Below are 22,969 nucleotides of genomic sequence, written 5' to 3'. Positions count from 1 at the left end.
TCGGTGGTACCCACTGCCCTATGAAAAGCTACAGTCCCTCTCTGTCCTGTATCACACGAGCCTCAGGCTCACAACACACAGGGGCAGACAGAGTTGCCTGCACTCCATAATTATTGACAGGTTTGATGGACTCAGCAAGTGGAAAGTATGGGGAAATTGGAGTTTCAGTGGTCTACCCCCGGGCCCATGACTGTAATGGAAAGATTAAAAGCAGCAGTCACAACCCCCACCCACTACCAAAATACTAGCTGTCCTTCCCTGACTCCCGCCTCCCTGTTTATTCCTATCGCCTCCATTCTTACTTTCTATCAGCGACATTAAATAGATTATAGGGGATTCACTTATTTAAAGACTTGAGCAAAAGCTCTGCAGTTTATTTCTGGATCATCCAAGAATAACAGAACTACACCAGCTGTGCTTAGGCACCAGAGGGATCTAATTGAAGTAAGTTACCTTTGCCTTGTGGGACAGTGCAGTGTAGTGGACCAACTGCCTGTCAGCAGAGCCTGACCAGGTCAGCTTAGCTTTGTCTTCACCCTCAGCACCACTCAGCTGGGGTCAGACTGCATCTCTTGTACCTGGACTCAGAGCTCCAACAAGCTCCCCAGCAGCTCCATCATGTCTCTCAGGCTCCTGCCTGCTATTATTATGGACAATGATGAGGATGATGACGGTAACTTCACAAACTGGATGAGTAGTTACTGGGGTCATGGAGCAGAAGCTGGACACTCCAGAGAAAGAAAACGCAGCTTCAGAAGACCAACAAAGACACAAGCTGATCGAAGAGCATCACTCCCCTGTGAGGTAAGAATCTGCAGTGTTTAGTAGATGTGTACATGTGTCTTATTGGACTCACACTGTGCAATATATATTTGCATTGAAATACAATGCAAACAGTTGCAAGACATTGTAGACAAATCCTTTTTGTGCAATTAGCAAAATCAGTTTATTCCACAATGTCTGACCACAGAGTGAAAAGTGTGTTTTTACCCAGATAGATGCAATCTTTAGCAACTGGCAAATACAACTAACTTTTATGACAAATTAACAAATCACCTATATGCCTAAATTAATCAAAATCATATAATATCCATTAGGTTTATGTTAGTATATAAAATCAGAAAAGGTCAAAGAAGAAATTTGAATAAGAAAGATATAAGTATGATCTCATAAAGGCAGAGAATAACAGCAGAGTAATGTGTGTATAAACTCTGCAGCTTCTCTGCAAATATAGAAAACACAAACTTTGTTTTAAGGACTCTGCAGGCTGTTTAGGTCTATTATAGAGTTTGATAATAGGTTTTCCTGACCTGTTAGCTACCCAGCACGCATACATGATGCTCCCCCAAACACATACACACGCACCTATGACACGCACACACACACACTGACACATTTCTTGCTTAAAATTAACTGGTTACAATTGATTCTATACTTGTGTAACTGGGAACTTGAGTTTAACTTCCTGCTCTATTGTTGCAGCATGCACAATTACAACAAAAACACAATTAAAAAAAAACATTGGTAATGAGTAAAGAGAGTGGTGTCAAGCATGACTTTTTGGATGTCCAGTCAGCCACAACTAAGATGTTTCCAATGTTTGTTCATCTGGCTTGACTTGGTAAAAACACTGTGGTTAACCAAGTATTCTGCCACACCCCGACTTTACATGTCTGTCCAGTTCACTGCTTCCCTGTGACTGATGGGAAGTTTTCAAATGAATGCAGACCTGGTTTTAAATCTGGTCTTGTTGTATCTGTTCATTGGAGTTGTGATATGTATCTTGTAGAGGTATTACTGGGTAAATACTGTCTACAGATCAAATTAATGTTAAGATAGGAAATCATATTCCCCCATTGGAATTTCTGTCTTTTAACCATGAACCTCTTGCTTGTCAGAGGTCTAATAGAGGACATGCAGCATTTTATGAAATAGTGTGATACTTTTTTCATTCCCATAAGGGAATTATGTTTTCACCTGCCTCCCTCCTCCGGGAGGTCAGAGGTCAGGGTTCAGCTACAGAGCAGCACTTGTGTAGTTGAATTTACATTTTTTCTGCCAGTTGAAATTTTCTGTTTTCATTTCACCAACAAATGTGGAATTCCCCAGCACCTGCTTCACTGACAAGACGATTAGTTCAGGGTACGGTCAAAATGAAGGAAATACCAACATTAAGTCTTTGCACAATCAGGGTTTCTGATGCCTGTGTAATTGTAGGCGAAGTGTTTCCTTGCATGGTTTTGGTCCATCCATTCCTTAAAATGCTGAATGTAGGATTTTTTCATTAATTTCATTATAGCTGTAAAATTTGTTGTGATGACGCATTGTCATGTGATCTGCTTTGCACTTTCATTCAGTCTACTTTGTGAGTTCCTTCCATTGTTTTCCCATGTTGCATCAAAGAAAATCCTTACAGTTGCCTGGCATGTTCAACATCTAAAGCAGCTGGGAAGAGAAATAATGAAATATGCAAACATATAAAATGGTTTATAGGGGCTATGGAACATAGCAATTGATGGTTGTTATCCCAAGTCAAGCATCTTTACTGTGGCAGCTCAGTGGAATAGAAGAGTGATTTCACTGTGTGATGGTCATGCGCTTCCGCCAACATGGTTAGACGATCATGATAATGTTATGGTATGTAATGTAGTCTTCTCAGTCACTGGTTATGAACTCAAATGCATCATGTATGGGACATTTTGGAATTGTGCTTGATGTTTACCACTGTCATAAACCAAGCACCAATTTATTGGGTTTCTTGTAGAGGAACAGTTCTGCATGTCTTCATAAAAGTCAAGACATTGGTAGGCTTTGGTGGCCCAATACTGAATTTGCTGGCAGAGGAAAGTGCGGTCTTAGATGCTATTCTCCTACACATGTACACAAAGCCGTTCACTAACATCATATTTTTCAAACCACTGTCCCTTGTCTTGTTCTTGGGTCTCACAATAGTCAGGGAGGAATGCATCTTGGCACAATTGTTATTTTAGTCATCAAGAGCGTTGAAGTTTACCAGTGAGTGATGAGCGGACCAAGACTTTACCAGAATATTCAGCTCACACCAGTAGGAAGACTTTGCATTGGTGTTTCTTTTATTTTGACCATATTTTCTACTTACCTGTTTTGCAACAAGCACTCCAAAAACATAATAATCAGATTATAGTTGTTGTGTAAAGAATCAATGAACTGACTTGCTTGAGTCAAGAGGCAATGCTCCTATAATTAGCTGGGTGCTTTGCCAACGTGTTACTTAAGGATATAACTAGTGATTAACCCCATTCACAGACAAAGCTCAGCAGAACAGTCTGTCTGGGGTTTAAACATCACACAGCTTCTCTTTTGTGAAGATGTTAATCAGTGTGGACAAGTTAGAAGTTCTAATGTTGTGTAATGTGACACTTGTTATCCCCTCTGTGGTCCTCAGTCACAGTTAAATGCCATGAAGTTGAACAAGCTCCATGCAGCGATGATGGCTCCCGCCCCCATCCACACCAAAACAAGGGAGGAGAAGGGCGAGGTGCGGCCTCACTGCAGGGCCCGCCGCGCCTCCTCAGACGACAACAGCCGCTCCAAGGCAGCCATCCCAGAGAGCCGCATCACCACCATCCCAGAGCTCACAGAGTCCTTTGAGAAGAGACTCTGTTTCCGTGACAAGAAGACCATGTCTCTGGTAAGGAGTGATACACCTGTCACTATGCGCACTGTGACGAGCGATCCAGGCGTTAGGTGTTTTTAATGCAGACTTCAACATGTAATTTTGCTTATTCACATTAAATTGTTCCATGACCCGGCCCTGGTGATGTCTGCTGCATTGCTTTTTTTAATTTTTGATGACATTAAAATGCCATTTCATCAAATAAATGTTGATGACACAATATAAACTAATTTAGTGAACTGCACTCCTCCTCTCCCTTCCTCCGTTCCCCCCATCCCTCCAGTTTCCACATTAGCTATCACTTTAACTTTAGCCTAGTATCTACTGAGAAACATCGTCTCATACTTTCAATATTCACGCAAGAAAATTGCATATTAATGCGATGTAACTTCTTAAAGGATTTAAGTACTATCTTTACTACCACTAGGAATACTCAAAAAAATCCATAGAATCACATACCAACAAAATTTGGGTCCAGATTATTGGCACCATGGGTGTAACCTCCCACTATTCATGAGTACTCTAAGCCAATCAGTGTTGCTCAGCTATTATACTTACTGCAAGTAATACATTTTTACAACGGGGAAACTGGCAGTGTGTCTCCATTTATAACCTCTAAGCCAAGCTTCTTTTTGTACCCACAATAAAATTTATTTTCCATGCCGTAAGATAGGACAGATAGCTTTCCAATGTTAGATCCCATTGCACACTCAATGAAATGACAAAATGATGGATTGATGGTTTATAGCACCTTCACATGGGCAGTGTGAATGCAAACTGAGTAAAAAAGTGTAAAATAATTACTGATCTACAGGGCTAACACTGCCATAATGTAGTTGTGAATGCTGTGGTGAAATAGGCCTAAAGCTTCATAAAATTGTATGCAGTTTTTACAGATTACATTACTGGCCCTGTCTATTGTAAGTGATCCATTAACCGAATGGTAGATCAGCTTTGGGAGGTTCCATCTAATCATATTCAGTAAGAAGTTTCACAAATAGATTATGATGAAGCTCTTAGAGATTTTTAAAGGAAAGGAGTTGCTGAGTTTTTGCTCATCTTTATCATTTCCATGCTTCCATGTATAACTCAATCACAACAGTTGTCACCTGATGGTCAGCGGCTTCTGGCATCAGTTGTACAGAATGCAAATAATAAAAGAAGAGTTCATCCTTGTTCATTTGTTTTACAGAATGATGGGGACAACCTGTGTCTCATCTGTCATGAGGACATGCGTAACAGCGGAGGAGGAGTTCAAGAGCTGCACTGCACACACCGCTTCCACAAAGAGGTAAAACATCTTTTCATAGTGGATCCCTTGCATGTCTATTCCACATTGTGTGTATATACTGCTCTATCCTTCCCCATCCAGAAGAGTCGTATTCACTCAGTACACACAGTGTTCAGCATGTGAGAAATCAGATTCATTCCTGAAACTGCATGATGTGAGCTGGTATGAAAACACATCTCCAATCCCTGTTGAAGCATGGAGCCCTCTTGTAGCTCTTCCACGGTCTTGAGGACTTGACACTCACATGTCGTCTCTGGTTGGTGGGGGTGCAAGGCGGCTCGGAGGTCAGAGCTGGCTCCGCCCCGCAGTGAAGCAGCTGCCGGTGAGGTGAGGAGACGCTTGGATGAAAGGAGGAAGTCAGCGGACGAGCCTTTCTTCAAGGAGCAGGAGTACCACCCACCCCGCCGCCAGCTGTCCCTGAGGAGGCACCGCTGATATCATGCTGTGGGAGGATCTGATACTTGCAACACTGATGTGTACAGTTTGGAAGGGGCAGATGGGAGATTTACATCCATGGACCGAACATCAGGATCCTATTTGAACATTTCAAACTATTAGACGGTGTGCCATTTAAGTGTTTCCACCTCAAGGCCTAGACTGTAAAACTCTGTTGTGGACCCTGTCACCATCTCAGCTGGTGTTTATGATCAAAATCAACTCTCGTCCCCTATTCTTTCTGTTCCGTGTCACTCACCATAATTTGTACTTGCCACCATAATTTCTAAAAATGTATAAAAAAAAATCTCCCTGAATCTGAATATTCAAGATAGGTGTAATGCAATTTTTTTTTTATGCAACAACTTTATCCTGCTTGAATTAGCTTGTATTTACCTGCTGCCTTGAAATGTATGCTACTGTAACACTGGCAAGGAACATGTGCCTCGGTATCATAACCTTACCATTTTCATACACAATATGTAGAAAATATTTAAGTTTCACAAGTGTTATATTTACTGTGCTGTAGACAACCATATGAAGCATGTCACTATATCTTTAAGTTGTTCATAGGTCATGTAATCCTACTTTCAGTTGTTATTCAGTGACTAAGTAGCTAATATCTTTCTGGTTACATTCATTGAATGGTTTGAAATATCACACAAGTGGGATATTTTCAAGTTGCCACGCTAAAAGTTTGTTACAAAAAAATATTGCATTTGTCACAGATCAGATTAGGATGTCTAAATTGCTGTGACTTGCTTGTGTGTTTTCTCTGGACTGTGTTTTCAAGTCACACACTCGAGGCTTAGAGGACTTGTTTTAATCATTTTGATTGCTTTATCTTTATGATAGCTTTAATGAAGCCCCTGAATTTTGTGTGTTTTTGTGTTTGTGTTTTACATTATAAGCATAAATAAACAAGGGAATAAATTAACAAGGGCATTTATCAGCTTGGGGTTTTACCTGCATTATAACTTTTCAACCAGAGGGAATTGCTCTGTACTCTGTCACTCATTATAGTCCAGCCTGTTCAACATACAGCCTGTGTAAAATACAGTAAGGCATGTGACACCTAGGAATAGAGTGACAGCTCAGGTCAGGGGTGAGTGCTGATCCTGTTATGCTCATTGTAGGTCAGCATGTTGGAAATTAGCTACTGGCATCAGTAAAGAAAATCAATACATACAGAAATCATAAACCAGCTTCGTTAGTTACATCTGGCACTCTAACTTTATCTTTCTGTCTTGCTTATCAATACAATGTGGGACATTTATGCTCCTCCAGGCCTATATAATTAAACATTCATGAAAATGTTGTGCTACCTAACATGCTTTTGGGTGACGCTGCTCTACAAAACTCCAGCAGCGGCACTACATGTCATAACATGTACTAATCTCCTCTAAAATGCGTTTCAGTGCATGGAGCAGTGGTTGTGGAAGAAACAGACGTGTCCCACATGCCGTGTCCACGTGTCCATGCCGAAGCCCCTCTACTGGCCCTCGGCCCGCACCAAAGTCCCATGATGTGCTGCTCCTGCACCTCCATCTTCCATATCTGCCCCCCCCCCTCACCCTGCCATCCTTCTGCATGAACGCCTACTCCTTGGTCAACATATGAGGGTAGAAGATCATGCACAAACACGTTTGTCTGCTGATTTTGTTGATGTTTGTTTCTTTCTCCCTGGGTTGCACACTTCACCTTCTGTCTTTGACATTTTATTAAGATAGTCCAATGTTGGTACTCAACTATCAGGTGACAAAAAGTAGATGTTCAACAAAACGTCACTTGCCTATTTGCTGCATCTCTTCAGATTATGTGACTTTAACCTTGACCTCAGTGTAACCCTAATCCTATTACTGACCCCAATTGTAACCCTAACCCAGATTAACCCTCGCCCAGACACTCTAGACTACTTTTCACATAATTATGAGTATCACCTGAAACTCAATAGACTTTTTACTGACACATTATAGTCTCTTGATAGTAAGTTGAGTATCAGCATTGGACTCTCCAATAAAGTGTGACCTTGTTTTATTTATGGATTGTAGACTCAGTCCAGGCCAGTGACAGAACTGAATATTGTGGAAGGATTTGATACTGGCATGGATAGAAAGGATAATACTTCTATCTTAAAGATGACTAGCTATTTGCTAAACTGAAGTGAGTGTGTTTTCACCTGTTTTATACCCATGTTAATAATCTTTTATACTACAGACATTAACTGGGTTGCTAAATTAAAGTTACAACTAACATTCTCACTGAAAAAAAGATTGAAATCTCCTCCTGAGAGAGTGAGCCTATCCATGTCCTCCAGGTGATACATCATGCTGCATCTCCTTCATTATCCTGCCTTACCTTTTTGTTTGCATGTAATTGTTTTGCATGTGACATCTGACGTTTGCATGGGCTGCCAAGCATCTCTGTGTTGTGTATCTTACACTGCCAAATGAGACATTACAGAGTTTACAGCTTGTGCTAAATATGTCCAACAAAATCTGGCTGCCTGTAAATAAACTATATGCATGTATATAGTATATAGTTATTTGTAAATATTTGATTATGGAAAATATGTTAATTTCTAGTGAATGACAAATAGTTGTCCTTCCATAGAGTATATATCAGTAGACTAAACTGCTATTTCAAGTGACTCATACTGTGTATATATTTTGCTGAATTTAAGTCACTAATCAGTAAATTCCTGGTAATCTACTGTAATCCTCCTGCCTGGGTTTATGTCCAACCAAACTGGAAATGAATAATTGTAACTAAGTTGTAATTAGTGTTCTTATGAGAGCAGCACACGTTGAATTTCCATGCATTAATTTTCATGCAATAAATACTTTGCATATGTAACACTGTGCAGAATAATGAGCATTTTTGTTAATGTCCCACATTTTCAAAAGAATCTTCCTTACAACCAAAAATATTTTTGCTAAAACAAAATTCAGCCCTTTTAGCTACTAACCTCTAGCATACGTTATCCAGTTTTCTACAGCCAAGACTTTGAAGCCCATGGTGACATTACAGTCAGCATACAGCACCCAGTCAGTAGCAGTGCAGGCCTTTAGCTGCTACATTCAAATTGTAACACAATGTTTTCTGTGACCCATTGCCCAGATGTTGACCTACACGCACAAACACATTGACATGACACAACCTCTAATGTTGTTTGGCTTGCTTGTTTTTTACATCACTACACTAATTTTCCCATTTCATAGGTTGTATGCAGAATATAACACTGCAATCCAGTCACAGGCCAATAGTAGTGATGTGGTTTGAAACTATCTATCTTTACACCCAATAATCTCACAAGGTAACCCAGTGTAACCCAATCAGGGATGTAGGAGGTGTCAAAGATCATACTCCAGTGGGAGCACTGGCTCAGGTCATGAGGTCCCCTTCGGCAGGACCAGTTCAGGAGCAGAGACCCCCTTCGGCAGAACCAGAGCGGGTAGTGTGTGATATGTATGAACATCAGGATAGAGTGGCAGTGCAGTCAGAGCCTTATGAAACTAGCGCTAACCAGCAGGGAGAAATAAGAACTTATGGCTATAACTGGCCTGAGTCATACAAAGCAAGTAGAGGGAAATATGGGAAAGGTCGTGAATGGAACAAGAGACGCTATTGAGTCAGAAATGATCCAAGGGCAGAGTTTGTCAGAAAGCCTTGTCAGAAAGGAGTGGAAACACTGTCTACTCAAATAGGGCCCAGTCTGTGAGAAAGGGCAGTGGGGGATAGGAGTAGGGACAATGCCCGCTGAAGATCATTCCCAGAGATTGAAACCGGGCCAGAACAATATAGGGAGGATTTTAGGAGTAAGAGACAGGATGGGGGAGTAAGAGACAGGACGGCAATGAGCAGAGAACAGAGCGACAGAGGGAAAGTTTGGAGGAGAGCGATACACTAGTAATAGAAATAAATAAGAAAGACCTATCATTGGAAGAAAGGTGGTGAAGATAGTTGATAGTCCTGACTTTGTTATCATATAAACTATCGCATTGCACTATTGACATTTGCTGCACTATAACAATTATTGGAATCTCATTATGATGTGTTACAAATGAACAAATGTTTAATCAAAGTAAATCACTTATAATGAATAACGTGTTTATAATCATGACTTGGCACTACTGTATGTTAGACAGCGGACTGATCTGAGGTTGTGTTGTCAGCCCCAGGAAACAGAGGACTTCACCTAAACACAGTTAACCCACCTGTTATTTGCAGGATATAGTTCACCCACCTTTATACACTGCCATAAATTCTGAGTATGCATTCATAGCATCAAATTAATATAAGTTATATGATGATATGTTTTTGGATATGTTTTTTGCTTCTGAAAATATATATTTTTTGTTTTTATCTGGTTGTTTGCCTTATGAAAACCACTGACTGGAGGTCATAGTTTGCTTACCTTTTACCTGACCACTAAATCACTGCATACAACCAACCAACTACAATAATAAGATTCCTCATATCTATTTATATTTATTATATTTTATAATTATGTATCTATTTATTAGAGCAAATCCAATTAGTAACTGAACGATATAACCTGATGACACCAGCCATGCACTATGCTCGGGACGTTCCCCTGCTGAAGGCTACGTGCTGGAAGTCGTGTCCCGTGTCTAGGAGTGGACTCGCCTGGATGGAAAGTAGCGGTTTGGTCTGAGCAGGGTGGGATAAGGAGCTCGCGCATCCTGCAGGCGGGGTGAAAGTGCACACGTGGAACCCTGGTCAATGGAGACCGACAGGGCTTTCGACCAATCAGAGTGCGAGGTGATGACGCGACTTTATAATATGCATCCAATGGGATACTTCTTCGGGGGCTGTACCCTAAAAATGCCCCAAAACAGTTTAGAGTCGGAAAAAAAAAAAAAAAAAAAAAAAGATTGTGAAACAGCGCAGGTTTGAAGGATGTGCTGCGAGCGAGAAACCTCGGTGGAAGTTAACTGATGTCTGCTGTGCATCTTGTTAAGGAACTGAGGGGAAAATGAATTGTGTGTTGAAAAAAATGTAAATGCTTTGATCTTTCTGGTCGAATATACTTTTGAGGAACTTTTCATTTCCAGAAACAGACCTACTTGGGTGAGACTCTTTTTTTTCTCTCTACTATAAAATAATTCAAGGCTACTGTTAGGGCATCTTATATAGCCTATTGTGTATGTATACAGACATATATAACACCTAGTCTACTGTAAAAGAAGCCATAGTGCCTTTATCCCTGAGATCATAAACTGTACGATGGGCTGTGAAATTCTCATGTTGGATTGACTCAATTGCACAGATCACATTCAGGTTTAATATACCGCAAAACCCATAATTATACTGACCTTTACACCCAATAATCTCACAAGGTAGAAACCTTGCTGGCTCAGCCTTCATGTAAAACCGTCAGCAGCGCATTTAAGTTCTGCTTTTCTATAAACTCTATCCTGTGACCAGAGCAAAAATAAACTATCAAGGGCTTTGCCTCTATCCAACTTGGCAGGTAAAGTAATCCTTTTAAATCCTTGTTGAATGATTATTTTTTAGATGTAGCATTGGTCTCAATAAATTCTTTCAGCAAGAGTTTAGGGCGATGTTTTTCTATAGCCTCGCCCTTTAATGCCCTTTTAAGTGCATTAGTGCCAGTGGTTTCCAAACTGCGGTCCGGGGGTATGTTTAAGAATGAGTATTTTGATTATAGGTTTTATTCACTCCACCTACTGTATAGGCAGTTTTGTAATTCAATAGTAAATCAAACTAACAAGACAAACCAATCAAACTAAAATCTTCTCAGATGTTATTTAAGGACTCAATATAATCAAATGTGGGTCCATGATCTAATGTGTATTTATTTTGGGGTCTTTGACATGGAGAAGTTTTGGAGCCCTTTCATGAGCGAAATACTGCATAAAACTGCACATATTTTGTTTAAGGATAAATCCTGTGCTATAGCCAAACACTGAGAGTCTTCCAGTAACAAGCACTCGAGTGACATGAGGGAGAGATTGCCATGGTGACTGAAGTGTTTTCCCCAGTCTGGAGAGGTTGCACAGGAGTAGAGCTGTGACCCGTCTCACACAGACAGCTTAGTTTAACATCACAAAAAACAATCTGTTTTTGAGTGTCCTTCTTCAAAAGCTTCCCTTTGTTGTTTGGCAGAATATATTCTGTCATCTCCATCACAAAGCAGAGTACAGCCATGCAGCACACTCACTCTCATTCTCCGCTCACTATTGATATCACCCCAACTTTGCTTTTGAATTTACTAAGCGTTATGTATTGCTAATGGAACTGAAAGGCAAACAAGGAAAGGAGAAGTCCAACACAGTGGATCCATAAAAAGGCACACGGCATGGATGAAAGAGCGCACACAAAACGAGCAGAGCTGACTTCAAAATGATATTTGTCTTTGATGATATTTCATTGGATGTGCATTTTGTTCCCTTGAGAGAATAACAGAGATGGACAGCAGATGATGACAGCTGTGATTAGTCTGGTTTGCAACCAAGGGCAACAACACAACATTCAGGTGCACGGTTTTAATTGTGCAGGAAATTATGGCTAATCATCACTGAGGAGAACAAGCAGAGGAGAGAAGGAAATAAAATGGAGTGAGGACAGAGCTCAAACACTGTAACTGTTTATAAGAGTATCATTTGTACTGTTGTAGGTGAGTTTACACATTTTTACAAACTAGAATAACATTTTAGTTCATTTCAGTTCATGAAGACAGCATAGATATACCTCAAGTGGAAAAACAGCTTTTTTTATTCCAATGCAGTGGCTCCAATAGGCCTCTCTCCCCGTCTAGACACGCCCCTACCAAGGTCAGCTGTTAACTGTTCCCAGCACACACACACTCATTATCTCTGATTATGCTCTTTAACTGAATTGCAGACACCCCTCCACTTTTCCTTTCCCATCTCTGATCTTCTCAGTTGTCCCACCCATATTGAAAATGTATCTTCATGGTACTGTAAGACACTTTGGATACAAATGTCCACCAAATGGTATATATGTGATGTTATGATCTTTTTTGGGGGACATTTACTATTTGTGCTTAAAGAAAAGCAGTAATTGGCAATCCAAGATGTTTTAATTGCTGATTTAGTATAGAAATATTGAGAATAAGACCCTGTTTGGTCTTACTTTCCTGATAACAATCTATATTTTCTGTTATATTGCAAGAAGAAAACTGAATTTTTTTAGATCTTTGAGATCGCAATAGTAGTAGTTCATCACACCTCTGATGATGGATTGAATAAATTACTAATAGCGACTGCTGTTCCCTTCCATGATTTAGGTGTTGTGAGGAATCATGGGGAGCTTCAAGGGCCATGCCCTTCCTGGAAGCTTCTTCCTGCTGGCGGGGCTCTGGTGGACGGGGAAGTACTCCCTCTGGTACGCCACCCGCAGGAACAAGAGCCTGGGCTCCACCCGGCTGGCCAGCAGAGCCTCCCAGCGCCGGCTGGAGATCATCGAAAGCTCCGTCGTCCTCTTCTTCTCTGTTGTTGGTGAGCAGGCCTCTGCAGACATTTACAACACAGGATTTGGAAATGCCTTGGAAATGCCTTATGTTTTTTTACAGTGCTTGTAAAAACTGAGTTCAAATAAAGCCTCTGAATGGGTGAAGACATTCAAACACAAGGACCCAAGAAGCAATTATTTCTTACTATTTCTTTTGGGTTATTACTTTCTTTAACAAAGGAATAACGCCACATTAGTCAGTTACCATGCTCTATAAACGTTGGTGTTGACATTTCAACATTATATAAGTCAAACTTCCACATGAACGCATCCATGTAACTTTCAACTGGACTACTCAGGAGTCGTTTGCATACATTTTTAGCACAGATCATGGCAACTTTGCAATATAAATCGCTTCCATCATGAATAAGGAAAATGAACTAAATAAAGCACAGAGGCTGAGCTTTCACATATTAGAGGCAGCTGTGCAAAGTTTTAGAGCGGAGACTTGATTCGTGATAAGGGGACAATTAGGTTGTTAGGCAATTGGGTAATTTTACAGTGCATTAATAACAGATGGTGAAGTTGGAAAATACTCAGTGTTGCAGGTCAGAAAGCCACAATCCTCTGTGTTTGACTCCTAATGTCATACTGTGTGGTTAAAGTGGGAAACACAAATGCACGTCTATACTATCCACTCTATACTGAAAAGGATCTCAGTGTTTCCTCTGTGCTGTGTCCAGGGATGCTGGCAGAGCAGTTTGCAGCAGACGGACCCAGGCTCCAACTGTACGACTTTGCAGAGCAACACTGGGAGTATCTGATGAACTGGCAGCATGCCACCATGTACCTGTTCTTCGGCTTAGCTGGGACCGTGTCTCTGATCATCCACACTACAGAGGCTGCCCCGCTGGCACTGGATCGGTTAATGCTGGCCATTGCTTTCTTCAATGAAGGTAAGAAATCACTACCTAGCTTTCGCTTAGACCTGGTCATTCATTAACCCATACTGTGACTATATGCTACATTCATGTGTTTTTTTGGTAGAAGAGACTAAAGTTCTGTGAAAACTAGAAGGCACTCGGTAAAGTGTAAACCAATGCTGAACAATTCTCAAACTTGCAAAGCTGTAGCCTCCGTAATATATATGTTTATATTTATCGACAAAATAGCACGTGAATGCAACACTGTTTAGTGGTTGACTTGGAAGTCCTGGATCTCCTACTTTCCTACCAGCACATGAATGCAGCGTTATAGTCTTGGCTAAAAAATGAAAATAGTCCATAGTGTATGGAGCTTTTTTCCTATCTTTAATCAAGAGCGTGGTCTTTCAATTTGAGAGCATGATTTAATGATTTCACGTTCAGATTTTGTAATGCTTTCCCTCAAACCCTGCCCTCGCACTCAAATAGCTCCTGCTTGCACTTAGATTTGCTCTGCTTCTGCTCAAACTGTATGCTTGCACTCAGATATAATGTTGCTTGCACACAGATTTCCTGCGCTCCAGCTTCAGCCCTTCTCCTCGCACTCAGGCTGCTTCTGTGCGCTCGTGAAACGTCTGCTCTCGGATTTCTTCTCTGCTCTTGGATTTTTTGTGCAACAACCCTGTCAAAATTCCCCAACCAATAGAATGCCAGGTGTAGTGTTGACCAATGAAATGATCCCTGCCTCGTTGCGGGTGCGTTCGCTTTACTTCTTAGAGCGTCCCGTACGGGCGGTTACTGTTTAACCGGGTTCATCCACTCCCGCCCTCCAGGGCTTTATTAAATACGACTTTTGGAATAAAAGGACAGTTAATGTATATACCAGCGACTGTACTTTTTCTTTTACTATAATAGCTACATAAAATAGTAGCCGTATAGCACACCGGCCTCCCGTCGGTGTGCTAGAGGGGAAAACGACGTCACCTTCATGACTCAGGAGTGGGAGTCTTGCGGATCACTGGCCAATATGGACCGCCAAAGTCAAGGACCTCAAGTAAGTTTTTTATTTTAATGGTGCTATTACTTCCTTCAAATTGAATTGGTTAAGTCATATTTGCGGCACAAGAATACATCCATGATAATATGCTTGGCTTTCAAGTGTTGTACGTTATGGGAACATTGTTGCTAGGCAACTAACAACAAAATGGACGCCGCCGTGTTTCTTTTTTTCCTGTATTTTAGTGTTTAGGAATGGGAAAAGTACCAACAGCAAAAGTAACCAGCTAACACATTAAGACAGTAGAAAACAAAAGTAAATTCAATGAGCAACTACATTTTAAAAACGCAATTGGTGTGTTGTGTATATATCCTTCTCTTCAAATGATGTTTACCATTGCTGTGTCAAAGTCTGCTCTATCAGAAAGGTTTCACATATTGGAAATACGGTAAACACGTCCCCACTTGCAGGTATCATATTCATATCTGTAACATATCTACAATTAAATCAGTTACATTGCCTATTAATGACTTCTAAATGATTTTCAAAGCATTAGTAAATGATTTATTAAAAATTAATGAAGCCATTAATTAATGCTTATAAACCCAGTCAAACCCAGAGAAATTATGAGTAGCTAAATGTGTATCTCAATCTCCAGTAATCACGCTGTAGCATTAACTGAGATTGGAATAAATTGGAATAATATCTGTGACACAATTTAAGGATTTCCTCAGCTTTAACAGTAACAGACCCCTCATTGTTCAACTGGAAAGCTAGTGCTTAATGTCTGCAATGTAACTGATTTAATTGTAGATATGTTACAGATATGATACCTGCAAGTGGGGACGTGCTTACCGTATTTCCAATATGTGAAACCTTCCTGAGTCATGAAGGTGACGTCGTTTTCCCCTCTAGCACACCGACGGGAGGCCGGTGTGCTATACGGCTACTATTTTATGTAGCTATTATAGTAAAAGAAAAAGTACGGGCGCTGGTATATACATTAACTGTCCTTTTATTCCAAAAGTCGTATTTAATAAAGCCCCGGAGGGCGGGAGTGGATGAACCTGGTTAAACAGTAACCGCCCGTACGGGACGCTCTAAGAAGTAAAGCGAACGCACCCGCAACAAGGCAGGGATCATTTCATTGGTCAACACTACACCTGGCATTCTATTGGTTGGGGAATTTTGACAGGGTTGTTGCACAAAAAATCCGAGAGCAGAGCAGAAATCCGAGAGCAGAGCAGAAATCCGAGAGCAGACGTTTCACGAGCGCACAGAAGCAGCCTGAGTGCGAGGTGAAGGGCTGAAGCTGGAGCCCAGGAAATCTGTGTGCAAGCAACATTATATCTGAGTGCAAGCATACAGTTTGAGCAGAAGCAGAGCAAATCTAAGTGCAAGCAGGAGCTATTTGAGTGCGAGGGCAGGGTTTGAGGGAAAGCATTACAAAATCTGAACGTGAAATCAATAAATCATGCTCTCAAATTGAAAGACCACGCTCTTGATTAAAGATAGGAAAAAAGCTCCATAATAGTCCACATTGGAATCACTTAAATTTAATCAACTGATCCTTGGTCTAAGGGCAATCTGTCCACCTACTAACAGACAGACAGGGGTGAAAACATAACCTTGTTCCAACTTTGTTGCAGGAGACAATTATCTATTTAGCTTGTGATTACCACCTCTTGTTTCTGCAGGATTTCTTTTCCTGTACCACCTCCACGGCAGGACGATGCTGGATGTCCATGTGCATCAGCTGCTGCTCTTCGCCATCTTCGGAGAGGCTCTCATAGCCTTCCTGGAGGTTTTCCACAGAGGCAACATCATCCTGGAGCTGCTGCGCTGCACGCTCACTCTGCTGCAGGGAAGCTGGTTCTGGCAGGTGAATCTGAATGTGAATGTGTTTGTGTGTTGAGTGAGAGGAGGAGCTGGTATGTGTGTGTGTCCATTTGTCAGTGATAACTCCTGACCTGGCCTTCTCTTTGCACACAGATTGGATTCGTGCTGTACCCACCCAGCGGCCCTGAGTGGGACCTGAAGGACCATAATAATATGATGTTCATCACCATGTGTTACTGCTGGCACCTTGCCTTTTGCATGCTAGTTGTGAGCGTGCTCTACTGCACCGTCAGCTGGTGAGAACCTGCACCACACTAAATATCCCATAAGCTGCTGCTTGTTTATGTGTCCTGGAAGTGGTATAAACACATCGACACGGTGAATAACAACTGGAGTGTTTCTTACGGCACTCTCTCACAGCAGTTTATTTTACGTTTGGCTTACTCTGGTCGTTTTTCCGTTTTCTCTGTAGCGTGGTTCGCTCCAGGTTGAAGAGGACTCCTCCGATGGAAATGGGACTTCTGAAGCCCAGAGAGAGGGAGCCAGAGTCAGAGGATGAGATTTTATGAAGGCCTGTGTTCTTCATCCCTCCAACATTTTCACACATCTTTCACAGTGAAATCAGGGAAATCACATGAGCAGTTCCAGCATCAGTACGATTGGAAGCGACGAAGATGAACAGAAAGGGATAAGGACACAAGGGTTTCTGGATGCTTTCTTTATAAATATATCTCTACCTCTGCCTTATTTAATCAAATGTAAACCCCCCTTCAGCCATGCTTTCATTGTTCATTGCTATTTATTATACTATGGCCTACCACTTTGCATATATTCTGTCATGTTATTATCAAATGTTCTTAAATTTGCACATACATGTGAACATGAAATCATAAGGGTAAGCTTGTTCATGGATGCTTTTTATGCTTTTCATTTAACCGGCCAAACTTACTCTGTCAGACAGTTTAGTGTGAAGTAATGCCATCATGCGGTGACAACAATGCATAGCGTTTGTGCAGCATTCATCATATTTGGACAGACTTGAAGCCATGTGTGTTAAAGTATTTTACGTGTCTCTTCTGCTTCATAACGTCAGGAGTTTGAGTCACAGATGTTTGAATCAGACCTGAATGCCAAAGTGTTTTCTAAAAATGTGTTAAAATGTTTAGATATTCCATTTTGATATAATTACAGAATATTACTTAACCAAACAGCATTCAGGGTGTTTTTTGTTGCTGTTGTTGTTTTTGCATAGAAAATATATTCTTTGCTGAAGCTTTTATTCAGTGTGTCTTCCTGCCCTAACAAAATATTCCTATAATATTCCTGTATGGACTTACAGTATGTCTGTGGTACTCAACAAAGAGTTTATAGTGACCTTAAGACACATTTATCTCTTACAGTATCACGATAATTATAATGATTTTTTGCAGAAATCTCTTTTCTGTAGAATTAAAGGGATCATAAGTATGATTTTTACTGTCCCATAGCACAAAATGACCATAATATATCTGTGGCAGGTTGATGGGGTTGTTGATCAATACCAATGACTCAGTGGTTACTTTGCTAAGTGCTGAGATGTCCGGCTTTCAGAACTCACTTTCCGTCCTGCACTCTGTTTTAAATCAATAACTAAAAAGCTTTGTTCTCAAACCAAAAAGCAAATGACAAAGCACTATTAATATTAAATTTTGCATTGTCATATATTACCGCTTGTTGGCTCTCTGCTCTAAATAGCCAGCCAACTCCTTGGTATTATTATTATTTGTGTCCATTAGGCCACTTTGAGCTGAGTCAGTGACTGTCCATGTTGTTGCAATTCCTTCTAGTCGCCGGTAGAGGTCGATAAAAGTCAAAAATTACTTAAAGCCCCTTTAAGTTTTTCTGTATTTCCCTTCTACAAATACTGGGGTACATCCATTCATGCACACAGTCAATACATGCAATCTTTCACCTATATCAGGAGAGGGCAGTATTTTTCACCTGGGGTACTCAGCTGAGATATTATCCAGTGTTTGGCCACTGTTTAGGCTACTACTGCCAACCATAGATGTATTCACCAAAGATCGTCTATATTTAATAAAACAAATCACTCAGTAAAAAAAACCTCACCACATTTTGGTATGAAAATGTGGGCGTTAACCCTCGAGTGTACACTCTTCTGCAGTTTTGCCTCAGTCATAACAGCCGATTTGGTACAGTCCTGAAACAAAGCTGCTTTTTCCTCAAAACGCGCTTCTCACAAAAGGTTAGGCTAAATCGGCTAAATTTCAGCTCTGGGTGTTACCATAGGCTACTTTGGGTGTGTGTGTAATGTGGTCCAAATACACCTAAGATGTTTTGCATATAAGACATCTACAACAGTGATAAATGTCACATAACATTTTCATTAAAACCAACATATTGAGAGCAGGTTCCTCTCTGCATGTTTCCCTGCTGCGCTGTGAGTTTGTTTAACCCGGAAAAAAACGGCAGAGTGAGACCTCTTGCGTCCTCCTCGGCTCAGGTGTAAACTGAACCGCTCCACCTGGCCAGGTAGGCGACCTGACAGCTTCCCAGCTTGTCAGGAGGAATGTGACGTTGCTGCCTATCTGCACAGTCACAGATTGGAGGAAACTGGCAAATTCCCTCTTGCACCAGGAAACAATCAGATGAAAACACAGAGAAAGCTGACTACGGATCTGGAGCCATGGATAAATTAAAGTCGGTTTTAAGTGGTGAAGAGGCGCGCAGAGAAGACCGGAATATTTTACAGGTAAAAAAAAAAAAAAAACCCAACTCGCTCTAGCCTACAATATTTAGACTGTAAACACAACTAAAGACATATCTGGTCTATAAGAATCAATGAATCAATGCACATTTTTTTCCCCAGGCTGCCGATGAAGCCTCGACTTTAGGCTGGGGCACACGTGTGAAGGGATTCGTCGGCTGCTTTGTGGTGGGGGTCGTGTGCACAATATTGGTATGGTTCTGTGATGACTGGTTATAAACAATCTTCTGTTTCGTTATACTTTCCTCAATGAGGGAAGAGCACAGTAGGACTTGATGTGGCTTTACTGGTTCGTCTTGCTCTGAGGAATGTTAAGATGCTCTGCTTCTATTGTTCATTCACCTGACACGCAGTGAAGCTAAACCTGTCCTCCCTCAAAGTGCTCAACTACAATTTAGAAATGAGACATGCGGCTTCTACCCATCTCCTATGTGTCTTACAAGTTAAAAATCAACTGACTGAATCTCTGTCTTGCAGGGAGTATGTGTGCTCTTCCTCCCCAAGATTGGACTTATCCTCTTTATTGTCTTTTACACCTTCGGAAACTTATGTTCTCTGTGCAGGTGAGAGTCTTGTCAGAATAACACAAAACAACAGTAACCTGCAAAACCATGTTACCATTTGCAAGAACACAGATGAATCCAGCTGTTGATGAATCATGAGGGCTTTATTTTTATTTTGTTGACTGTTCTCTGTGATTCTGTCCAACAGCACCATGTTCCTGATGGGGCCGGTGAAGCAGCTGAAAAGGATGTGTGACAAAACAAGAGCACTGGCCACCACAATTATGCTTGTGAGTGCATTACACTACTATTAGTGTTTGACTTTGAATGTCATAAAAATGACAATATTAATGAATATAGACTCTATAGTTAGCTGTTTATCACTCCAGTTGTTTTACTCAACCTTTGCAAACTTTGAGAAGATTTTCAGGCCTTGTTAGCTCCATATATATTTGAAATATATTTCTTAATTTACCCTCATAGAGTTCGAAAGGGAAATTAATGAGTTATACATTCCAGTCTTGAAGCGCTGTTATGCAGCATGATAACATGAAGCTGGACTGATAGCTGAGACCCTTGTTTACTTGCTCTCATTTACCCCAGAAATGCACTCCATACTGCGTCAGAGTAATTCAGAGCCGAGAATAATCACACACAGAGATACACTCAAATGCAAAAAGGCTGGAAAGAAAAACTGACAATACCTGTAGTGATGTGTATGGGTTGCAGGCCTTTACAAGTCATTGCACAGTAAGAATATCAAAGAACTGAATACTTGAATAAATGCAGTTTCAATCTGTCCAAATACTTTTGATGGGAATAATGTACAAAGATAACTGTAGTTCTTTAACTGTGAATCCAGTATGGCTGAAAATACCAGCAAATACAAGCTGATAATCTGAAACCTCATAGTCACTGTGTCCTAAAGAGGAAGGAACCAAAACATCAATCAGTGTGTCACTGTCCAAATGCTGAGGGAACTCACTGTGTAACACTTCTTTAGTTATTCACATCTGTCCCATTCATTGCTCTAGACTTGCCTTGTGTTGACTCTCTGCGCAGCCTTCTGGGTGAGTGATCCTGCACCTAAGTCAAGGGCTCATTTCCTCTGTTTCTCTGTTATTTACACAAGTCCAATTACATTGTCTCATAGTCAGCAATTATGTTTTTTCTTACAGTGGAAGAACTTTGGTCTTGCTCTGTTATTTTGCATCTTGCAAGTCTTATCATTTGCCTGGTGAGTCACAGCTTTTCATCACTTTAACAGAATGTTGATGCAAGTGAGATTACAATAACTTTGTGACATGAAACTTGTTTTGTCTGCAGGTACGGCTTGTCGTATATCCCGTTTGTGAGGTTTGTTACCTTCACACCATTTACTCAAAACAACCGAATAACCATACATTTATATATATAAAAATTTTATACATACATTATCTTTCCATGTCTGATTTATTTTGATTACTTCCCAGGGACGCAATAATGAAGATGGTGTCTATCTGCATGAAGTGACGTCGGCTTCAGGTGAAGGATCAGACTTGATGAAGCATCTTTCAGAACGGGGCAGGTCTCTTGATGCTGAAAAGGCCTGAACTCCACACTGTTCTGCCTCAGAGTCAGTTAGCTCTTTCCAGCTGCATTCACGACCCTCCTCTGTTTATCTCAGAACAAGACAAGTTTTAAGGAATTATTTTTTCAGAATTGTTTCATTGGTAGAATTGATTGATTCGATTCCTGGGGTGTGTGGATTACTCATTTTTTAGATCTATTTTAATAAATGTGGGCTTGGCTATGTAGTTAGTGTAAATATCTGTAATAAATGTATTTATTGATGGATTGTGTTTCTTTATTTAAATTAACACACAACTACATCATTACTCCCGTTATTGAGGGAGAAATAAATGTAAGTGTAACCCTGTATTATTTGGGGAGTTCTCTTAGTTTGAGTGTCTGTTTTCTTTTAGTAAGAAACACTATATTCTATGCATATTAGTACATGAACCTCCAAAACTTAATTTCTAATTTCTTGGATGTATTATCTTTGCTATACAATAGGCCTACAACAGCCCAGTTTTTCAAAATGTTTCTGATAAGATTTCAGTAATCAGATTGGAATAAATCTAAAAAAAAAAATTCGGTGTATTTCAAAAATCAAGCGTATATGTTGTTTCTACATTTTTCAAAACTCAAAGGCAGAGAAAAGGATATTTTGATGTGAAAACTGATGTGAAAGGATATTCTTGGTCCCACTGGAAGGGTGGATTTAGAGACATAAATGGCATATAACCAACAAATTGTGATGCAACTAGTGACAATGTGGAGAAAATATGGGCTATACACCTTGAATATAGATTAAAAATAGTATTTAATGTTTACATGTATTAAATGAACAAAACTTTCAAAACAAAGTCACAAACCAACTGCTGGACAGTCAACGGCAGATGCTCTTGTGAACTTTATTTTTAAAAGTGTTCTTGAGATAATGAATTGAAATGTTCTCAGGGAAATGGGACGTTTTGAATGTTTCTTTAAGGTCTTATGCATTGTATACTTGTGCAGTTAAGTGAATCAAACTAGCACACTTTTTCATCTAATTCACTCCAATGGCCAAACAACATGTTGTACCATTATGTATCCAGCAGATGGCAAGATAGAGGTGTGATTCTGCAAATCTGGAGAGGAGAGGAGTTTGTCTCCACTGTCCAGATACTCTTGAATCTGGATTCTGTACTCTTGACTCTGTGGTATCTGGGTCAGAGTAATTCTTAGAATCAATATCAGCAAGATCACTCTTATCCCCGATTGCAAAAAATGAATTAGACAAATCTGTATGCTATAAACCTGGTACAAAAAAGTTCCGAAAAACGGTCCTTGAACGCGTCTTCAAACGGATATTTCCGGTCTTCAGTTCTGATCTGCTTTCGGCTGCTGCTTGTGTCGCTTAGCAACCACCACGTTTAGCTACTGGTTAAGAAAGTTGCTTGGCGAAATTAAAGTCATTAGCATTATAATTGTCGATTAAAACAAAAGAGTCATTGAACATGTTCATTTTACCGCTGCATTGCCAGCTTGTTTATTTTACCGCTGCTTAAATAAAT

At 40.4% G+C, this 22,969-nt stretch overlaps 3 protein-coding genes across 3 annotated transcripts; all 3 read left to right on the top strand.

Moving 5' to 3' along the window:
• Nucleotides 1–618: 618 nt before the first annotated feature.
• On the top strand, nucleotides 619–5,381 carry lnp1 (leukemia NUP98 fusion partner 1). Its single transcript, XM_078285673.1, has 4 exons — nucleotides 619–804; nucleotides 3,425–3,670; nucleotides 4,848–4,946; nucleotides 5,220–5,381. The coding sequence occupies exons 1-4, from the start codon at nucleotides 619–621 to the stop codon at nucleotides 5,379–5,381; spliced, it is 693 nt and encodes a 230-aa protein (XP_078141799.1).
• Nucleotides 5,382–10,375: 4,994 nt separating this feature from the next.
• tmem45a (transmembrane protein 45a) lies at nucleotides 10,376–18,277 on the top strand. The gene is made up of 6 exons (XM_078285706.1): nucleotides 10,376–10,475; nucleotides 12,679–12,889; nucleotides 13,586–13,798; nucleotides 16,460–16,644; nucleotides 16,755–16,897; nucleotides 17,074–18,277. The coding sequence occupies exons 2-6, from the start codon at nucleotides 12,694–12,696 to the stop codon at nucleotides 17,168–17,170; spliced, it is 834 nt and encodes a 277-aa protein (XP_078141832.1). The 5' UTR covers nucleotides 10,376–10,475; nucleotides 12,679–12,693; the 3' UTR covers nucleotides 17,171–18,277.
• An 868-nt stretch (nucleotides 18,278–19,145) lies between these two features.
• sft2d2a (SFT2 domain containing 2a) lies at nucleotides 19,146–21,705 on the top strand. The gene is made up of 8 exons (XM_071913329.2): nucleotides 19,146–19,353; nucleotides 19,471–19,560; nucleotides 19,846–19,931; nucleotides 20,080–20,161; nucleotides 20,906–20,941; nucleotides 21,050–21,108; nucleotides 21,198–21,227; nucleotides 21,344–21,705. Exons 1-8 carry the CDS (start codon nucleotides 19,288–19,290, stop codon nucleotides 21,381–21,383), a joined length of 489 nt encoding a protein of 162 aa, XP_071769430.1. The 5' UTR covers nucleotides 19,146–19,287; the 3' UTR covers nucleotides 21,384–21,705.
• Nucleotides 21,706–22,969: the final 1,264 nt, after the last annotated feature.

The sequence above is a fragment of the Centroberyx gerrardi genome, chromosome 9, assembly GCF_048128805.1.
Source record: "Centroberyx gerrardi isolate f3 chromosome 9, fCenGer3.hap1.cur.20231027, whole genome shotgun sequence".
NCBI lineage: Eukaryota > Metazoa > Chordata > Actinopteri > Beryciformes > Berycidae > Centroberyx > Centroberyx gerrardi.
Note: the sequence above shows the minus strand (reverse complement) of the source record. Positions and strands in the feature narration are given on the sequence as shown.

Excerpts from the sequence above, each read along its gene's own strand:
- lnp1 (XM_078285673.1), top strand. The coding sequence starts at position 619 with ATGTCTCTCAGGCTCCTGCCTGCTATTATTATGGACAATGATGAGGAT. Across the intron at positions 3,671-4,847 it reads ACAAGAAGACCATGTCTCTG|AATGATGGGGACAACCTGTG; the intron begins GTAAGGAGTGAT and ends TTTGTTTTACAG. Across the intron at positions 4,947-5,219 it reads CACACCGCTTCCACAAAGAG|GCGGCTCGGAGGTCAGAGCT; the intron begins GTAAAACATCTT and ends TGGGGGTGCAAG.
- tmem45a (XM_078285706.1), top strand. The coding sequence starts at position 12,694 with ATGGGGAGCTTCAAGGGCCATGCCCTTCCTGGAAGCTTCTTCCTGCTG. Across the intron at positions 12,890-13,585 it reads CCTCTTCTTCTCTGTTGTTG|GGATGCTGGCAGAGCAGTTT; the intron begins GTGAGCAGGCCT and ends TGCTGTGTCCAG. Across the intron at positions 13,799-16,459 it reads CATTGCTTTCTTCAATGAAG|GATTTCTTTTCCTGTACCAC; the intron begins GTAAGAAATCAC and ends TTGTTTCTGCAG.
- sft2d2a (XM_071913329.2), top strand. The coding sequence starts at position 19,288 with ATGGATAAATTAAAGTCGGTTTTAAGTGGTGAAGAGGCGCGCAGAGAA. Across the intron at positions 20,162-20,905 it reads TGGCCACCACAATTATGCTT|ACTTGCCTTGTGTTGACTCT; the intron begins GTGAGTGCATTA and ends TCATTGCTCTAG. Across the intron at positions 20,942-21,049 it reads CTCTCTGCGCAGCCTTCTGG|TGGAAGAACTTTGGTCTTGC; the intron begins GTGAGTGATCCT and ends TTTTTCTTACAG.